The 7,764-nt window shown below is 28.5% G+C and overlaps 1 protein-coding gene across 2 annotated transcripts; it reads left to right on the forward strand.

The window, feature by feature from the left end:
* Positions 1–403: 403 nt before the first annotated feature.
* Positions 404–5,340, forward strand: LOC100306560 (uncharacterized). 2 transcript variants are annotated; one of them, NM_001400991.1, is made up of 3 exons: positions 404–877; positions 4,351–4,649; positions 5,024–5,340. In NM_001400991.1, exons 1-3 carry the CDS (start codon positions 701–703, stop codon positions 5,040–5,042), a joined length of 495 nt encoding a protein of 164 aa, NP_001387920.1. In that variant the 5' UTR covers positions 404–700; the 3' UTR covers positions 5,043–5,340. The 2 variants fall into 2 exon arrangements, with proteins under 2 accessions (NP_001387920.1, NP_001236751.1); NM_001249822.2 differs by lacking the exon at positions 5,024–5,340 and having other exon boundaries at positions 409–877; positions 4,351–4,920.
* Positions 5,341–7,764: the final 2,424 nt, after the last annotated feature.

A 7,764-nucleotide genomic window follows, 5' to 3' on the forward strand; every position in this document is an offset into this window, starting at 1 on the left:
GCTTAAATGACTCAATTGAGGCTAAAAGATTAAAATCGGATACTTATGGTACTTAATGAACCCGATTAGTACAATTAAAATAACTCAATTACCATACTTAAAAGTGATAAAAATACAATTAAGTCTATTAAAAAACACAAATATAAAGAAAGATACCATATTAGCATGCTCAAACATACTCATTATCATTATGATCATTAGTTAATATAATAAATTCTGAGTCGCACGCATCAACCAGTAGAAATACAGAACGAGACAATATGTTAGGGACCCAATGGTCACATCGATGGAAATGCTTGTCGATCGAAATCTGAAAAAAAAAAAGGTGTTTAATTTATGGGATGGACCCACATGAATGAATTGTACATATGGAGTCATGTACTGGTACTAGTGTGGTCCTCTTCCTTTTTTTTGTTTTTTTTTCCTTCTCTTTTTCCTTAATTATATAATGCAGGCCACTTTTCCACCTCCATAGATCCATTCCCTATGATCCCCCCACCACACGCCCTCTCTCATGTCTTTTCTCTTTTTCTAATTGCTTTCATTCACTTTTCTTGACTTTATTTTAGCCTATAAAACCTTCTTCTTCTTCTTCTGCTATATCAGTCTATATCGTGTCCTATTGTAGATAGTTAGAAGAAGAAGGGAAACACTATAATTAATTGATTGATTAATTGATTGATTAGAGATTAGAGGATCCATGAAAGATGGTGGTAGGAAGCAGGGTGCACCCTCACCCTGTGCTGCATGCAAGCTTCTTAGGAGAAGGTGTGCTCAAGATTGTGTTTTTGCTCCTTATTTTCCTGCTGATGAGCCTCAGAAGTTTGCAAATGTGCACAAAGTCTTTGGTGCCAGCAATGTCAACAAGATGCTTCAGGTTCATTATTAATTAATTATTCCTCTTATTTGTGCATTTCTTGTTACTAATTATTGGAGATAGTCAGAATAGATATAATATTCAAAATTTTCACTGTTTTAACCTGTTTATATAAGATTATTTTTAGACCACAAGATTTGAACACAATTTGCATAATAAAAATAAATAAATTTAGTCTTTCTTTATATAAAACATTTTCATATTCAGAAACAAGAATATGGATACGATGGTAAAGAAGACTAATTTTCCTGAGATTTATGCTAGGTTGGGCCAGGGGGAAATACTAATATTACACACCTTGGAGACATTAAATTAAATACCACATATGATTGATGTGATCATATGTAATACATGTGAGGAAATATAAATAAATAAATATATATATATATATATATATATATATATTATTTTTTTCCTCCAAAGAGCACTAACTCCATTAGGTACTTATAACTTGTAAGGCTGTTAATTACTGCACATTGAGAAGTCACTTTCTTAACGAACTTATTATGGGTATGTTCTTTATAAAGATAAGAAAGAAGAGATCAACATCCTTGCAGACTAGTGCGACGCTTTCCTTGACCATAAAGTGAATCTTTCACACATTAAGGTTTAAACATGCTTCATTTTCAATTTCTTTTTTTTTTTCTAAAAGAAGGAAAAAACTGCAAATCGCAACTTCAAATTATATTGCTTTTTTTTTGTTACTTTAAACGAATCTAAATCTATATGGTAGTCAATTTGTATATGATATGTTTCTTTATCTTCAACCAGTTTCATGGGGTCTTATATAGAACTGCAGCGCATATACATATAAATTTTATATGAATATCTGCACGTAGAAAACACTTTATAAGCTTCACCAAGTAGGACGTTCCATCTCAAATTTTGTGGCCACTTTGAAGAAAATGATAAAATTATTTGGATTTAAACGCCCGTTCAAGAAAATGATAAAATTTTTTGTAAGTGATTAACATTTTTGGAGGTAATCAAAGGGGATGTTAAAAATGTAATATAAAAAAAGATTAGTTTAACAGACATGAAATATCAATGCGTAAAAGTTTTTATATTGTTTTTTGAAATAAATTTTTTTATATTGTTAATCAATAAAAAATTACAAGTTCCATTTAATTACTCAAGTTTTTAAAATAGTTTATTCATCATACTATAATATATCAAAATAATTTGACTGATCATATTTAATAGTAGAATTTTCTCTCCTAATTATAATTATTTTTTGTCAATCCATAAAATTTGAATTCAACACTTTACTTAAGAAAATTAATTAAATTAATTTTAATTTCACTAGGACCAATCACATATAAAAAAATAGACAAACTTACCCTTCATGAGAATATGTACTAGAATTAATGGTAGTATAAAGTTAATATAATCTAATTAAAAAAGTATTGAAGTACTATACTATAATATAGAATTATTCGTATATGTTCGTATATGAATTTAAGCTTTTGAGACAAGTGATTGTGAAAAAACCGCATCATCCCGCTTGATATTTTCCAAGTAGCCCTTGAAAAATTAGAAAAGGTGGAGAAGATTAGGCATTCGGCGCCTTCAAACCTCACATGTTCACGTCCTAATCTCTTTGTCTGCTTTTCCATTTCCTTCATATTTCAATATTAGGTCAGTCTCATCTTTTGGTCTGCCATGTGTTCCGTAAAAAATAAAAAAGAATAAGACAAATGAGAAAAAAAATAATTATTTGAAAAAAGTTGATGCGTGGCATTATTTTTATTTTATTTTTTGAGTAATTAAATTGTATGATCTCTTTCTACATCGTATCTTGGGCGACCCAATGGGAGCTTCTAAACGTGGTTTTGGCACGAAAAAGTCAGAATCGAGCACAAAGCGCAACTTAACAAGCAACGTACGTGATTAATTGTGTGAAACCACATTTAAGAATCCAAATTCAAACTCATCATCTTCACCTTCCTTTGTCATAAAAATAAGAAATGATTGAAGTAACATCCTGCTTCTGTACCACGTGAAGCTGTTTTTGACAGTCAATTTTCTTTCAAGTATATATATAGAATAAAACTACTTATTTCGTTGTCAAACATGCAATATTTTAAGTTAACGTACTCTTTAATATAGTATTTTTTTTTAGTGATAAAAATAATTTATTAACTTATTTAAAATAATGGCCAAAAAATTAAAAAATATATTCTTTATTATATAATATACCATCTCTTTTTCGTAGTCTTATATATAAAGGGGATTCTTTTACCGGCTTATAAAAATTAAAGAAATAGTTAAGTTAGTTAGTAACATTAGCTTTATCAAAATTTATATATTTCTTTAAATTACTTTTAAAATATTATAAACCTTTTTCTGTTAATTTTTATGCCTCTTCACTTAAGTAACCACTTTATTGTATTTTATAAATAAATGAAAGAGACAAATTTGAGCAGTGATTTTTCCTTGTCCTAATAAAAAAGAGAAATAATCAAAGAAATGAATTTAATGTATTTATTGTTTATTTTTAGAAAATAAATATTAAGTAACTAAGTACACTTTTTGTTAAAAATTTTAATACAGTAGATAATTTGAAGAGTATGTATCTTAAAAACAATTTATTATAATCATTAAAAAAATAAATAATAAAAATAAAAAATAACTCTAAAACAATTACTTTTTTTTCAATGTAAGTTCATTTCTCCTCTTTATATGTAAAAGAGAGAGAACGGAAGGGGAAGAAGAAAACATACATGGTGTAATATAATATGAAGAAAAAAAGAAAGAGTTCTGTTCAAATAGAGAAATGGGAGGAAAAAGTAAGAGTGTTGTTGAAGCATACAAATGATACAAGTACTGTTATTATAAAAGTAACTAAGAAAGTGACATCAAGGTTATCAGAATATTTAATTTTTATCTTTAATTTTTTTAAGGAAACATTTTTTTCATTAATCCTTAACTCATAATTGTTTCTACACCTTTATTAAATTATATGATAAATTTATTAATTTTTAAAATAATATCTTAAAAGCCGTATTGATTATGATTTTTGATTAGTAAGCAATATAATATACTGCGTAGAAATCAAATCCATGTTATATTTATATGTAAAATAAGAGAGTATAATTCAATTAGTTGAATATGTGTCTAAATTGTTGATTTGTACATGTCTTTGATTCCTATGTATGACTCTTAAGAAAATTACCGGCATATTATCAAGCTAGCTGTAAAGTTGTGCCTTGGTGACTTGTTGGTCATGGGTTCGAATCCGGAAACAGCCTCTTTGCATATGCAAGGGTAAGGCTGCGTACAACATCCCTCCCCCATACCTTCGCATAGCGAAGAGCCTTCGGGCAATGGGGTACGAAGTTTTTTATATTATCAAGCTAGCTTAATTGATTAAGCAGATTTGTGAGTCGTTGTAAATATTTTGACACCTATTTTGGATTCCAACAGATAAAAAAAAAACAGCATATTTTACTAATTACATGTCCTATTTACAGGACTTACCAGAGCATCAGCGAGGAGATGCAGTGAGCAGCATGGTGTATGAAGCAAATGCAAGAGTGAGAGACCCTGTCTATGGCTGTGTAGGGGCCATCTCATCTCTTCAGCAACAAATTGATGTGTTGCAGACCCAATTGGCAGTGGCACAGGCTGAGGCTGTGCACCTCAGAGTGCGCCAAGCTGCATCACTCTACAGCCCCACTAGCCCAACCAACAGTGGCTCTCCATCACAAGCCAAGCCTATTTTTGACATGGACATGGTGGTGGACCAGACCCCCTATGGTGATTCAATCTGGTGATATATGCCTGCTACTAGCTAATTTAATTATTATTAGTAATATAAAACTATACTAGTATACCTACTTAGATCATGACAAGATACAAAAAACAAAAAATTAAGGTGACATTGTTTTCTCAAGTGGTGCCTTCTATATACTTTTACTTTATAGTAGGATGAGAAGTGTACAAATAATGCATTTTTTAATACACTCTTTTTGCTATATTATTTATTATTCGTTAAAAGTTATTGAAAGTTACAAAATTATGAGCAAAATTCGTTAAAAGCGTGACTTGTATGATTTTGTAATTTTTAATAAATTTTAATTAATAATATAAAATGTGTTTAAAAGAATGTGTTAGAAATTGTGTTGTTGTCATTTCTCTTTGTAGGATACAAGTAGAACTCTAGAAGCAGTTGTGGCTGCGGGTGTGGTGGTGAGACTGAAGAGAGCTGTGGCGGAGGCCGTTCGCCCGCTTAATCAATTTCGTTTTGAAAATTAATTTCTCATTGACGAAATGTGGTGTATATGTTTATTATATATCTTTATCACTTGACATTATGTGAAGGGTTTGGTTATATTGTTGGATTGTGGACTATTTTCTGGCTGAAGGCTGCGTGGACTTTTTTGTTTTGTTTTTTTCTAGTAATGTTTTTGACTTGATCTTTGTTTACAAAGGAGATGCCCCTATAGACATTGATTTTCATATGTATTGCTACTTCTTGGTAATTTTGGGGCTGTTACCTATACAAAATATCATTTTGAAGTTTTAAGTATTAACGTGACTTTTTTTTTTCTCGCTTTCTTCCTCTCTGTGTTGTTTTCTTTACCTTTTTTTAAATATATTTTTTTGGGAGATCTGTCTTTAATTTCCTTTGATTTTAGTTAAAGACCATTTGTAGCATTTAAAAAAAATACCATATAATGGACTACACATGCATACCAAAAAAGTAAAAATTAGATATTTGATGACGTCTACAACAAATTGAATTGTTGATGAATCTTAAAATTAAGACAGAAGCACAACCATAAATAAATATATATTAAGGATGGCAAAAAAATTTGTATCTGTATATATATATGGATAAAATCTACCACAAGTAAATGGTAGATATTTTAAATGTGTATCTATTACTTAGGATATGAGTATTTTTTTAATCTGTTCATTAATGGTAGGATATAAGTATCATAATACTCTATCCATGGATACTTACTCGTGAAGTTATAAAAGTAAGAATTAGACGATTGATGACGTCCCCAACAAATTGGATGGTTGGATCTCAAGGTTAAGACAAAAACACAATCATAAACAAATATATATTAAGGATGGCAAAAAAATTTGTATCCCTATATATATATATATATATGGATGGATAAAATCTACCATAGATAAATGACAGATATTTTAAATGTGTATCTATTACTTAGGATATGAGTATTTTTTTTAATCCTTTCATTAATGGTAGGATACAAGTATCATAGTACTCTATCCATGGATACTCATTAGTCGTTACCCGTGAAGTTATAAATTATTCTTTTATCAAAGAAAAGAAACCCTAATTCCTAAATCGAATTTTGATATTGTTTCATCCCTATGCTTATGTTCATCCTTTTATATATATATATATATATATATATATATATATATATATATATATATATATATATAATTTATTTATTGAACTTATGTTTTGTGATATTGTAATTTTATTTATATTTTGAATTTATGTTTATTTATGCTTAAAAGATACTTATTTTATTGATAATTCCATTGCATTGATGTTTTTTTTCCTCTTAGGTTTTTAATTCACTAGTTTTATTTGATGTTGAAAATCATTTTTTTTAATAATTATTTTTAAAAAAAAATTGAAGTATCCATAGGTATCCATGGATACCTGTAGGTACCAAAAAAATTCAAAGCCATTTTTCAAACAGATACCCAATAAGTAATGAGTAGATATTGGACACAGACTTTTTCTAAGATACATGTAATTGATAACTCCTATTCATGCTCGATCCTACTCATTATCATTCCTACTATATACATTTGAAGAGGAAAAGTTAATAGACACAACCTTGGCTATTATATAGGTGTTATCTTGTGTAAATAATGTAATATGTGCTAAGCTATAACGAAGCTTATTAAACAATCATTTACACGATGAGATAAAAAAAACTAGAAGATACTTGTGATTCCCAACAAAGACAGGACATATCATATGATAGGAACATATTTTATGAGATAATTAAATTTTGATCATATAATGAAACATGGATGATCAAAATTTAATATCATGTGAATTTAAAAAAAATGTGAATTTCTAATATTAAATTTCAATTCTGTATGTATGATTATACAATCTAGATTTAATTTTTTCGCTTTCATATAAGATATTTTCTCTTATAAAATATGTCATATAAAAGTTACATTCAACATGCAACTAGACATACATCTGCACTTTATGTGAATATCTTTACAAATCAAGAATTTTTTTTAATCATAATCGGATATTAACAAATAGTTAGCAAAAAAAAAAAACTTAAACGATTAATATACAATTTTGAAAAGTAAGTTAAGATGGTTATAAATGGTAAGATTGACAAGTAAAATAAACAAATTAATGTTGTATACTTACAACAAAATAAATTTTGATTTGAATAGTTATATATTATAGTATAAAACATCTTGCATGCTTAATCACTGTTCGTGTAACTTCTATGAGTATTCACATTATAATAACTCACAATAGTTACTTTCAAGGGATCTACCTATACACATTAATCATTTTTATTTTTCCTAATACAAGTAACTCTTTACAATAAATCTCTCCATTGGAGTAACTCACTTTTGTTGCTTCCAATGGATCCCCAAATTATTTTTAACACATTTACACATTATAATAATAATTTCAGATTTTTTTATTGAGCAGCAACATTGCTTTAAAAAGCAACAACTGCCTCGGAAGCAACATTTTCAGCATTGCTGTTGAGGGAGTTGCTATGCAAGCACGGAGCTAGCTCTGACAAATTACTTCCCTCGTGCCCAGATGCAGATGTTCTAAGGTAATCATTCTAAATATCAATAAACTTATTATATAATAATAAAATTATAATTAAATAATAATATAAAAC

Source organism: Glycine max, chromosome 20 (assembly GCF_000004515.6).
Source record: "Glycine max cultivar Williams 82 chromosome 20, Glycine_max_v4.0, whole genome shotgun sequence".
Lineage (NCBI taxonomy): Eukaryota > Viridiplantae > Streptophyta > Magnoliopsida > Fabales > Fabaceae > Glycine > Glycine max.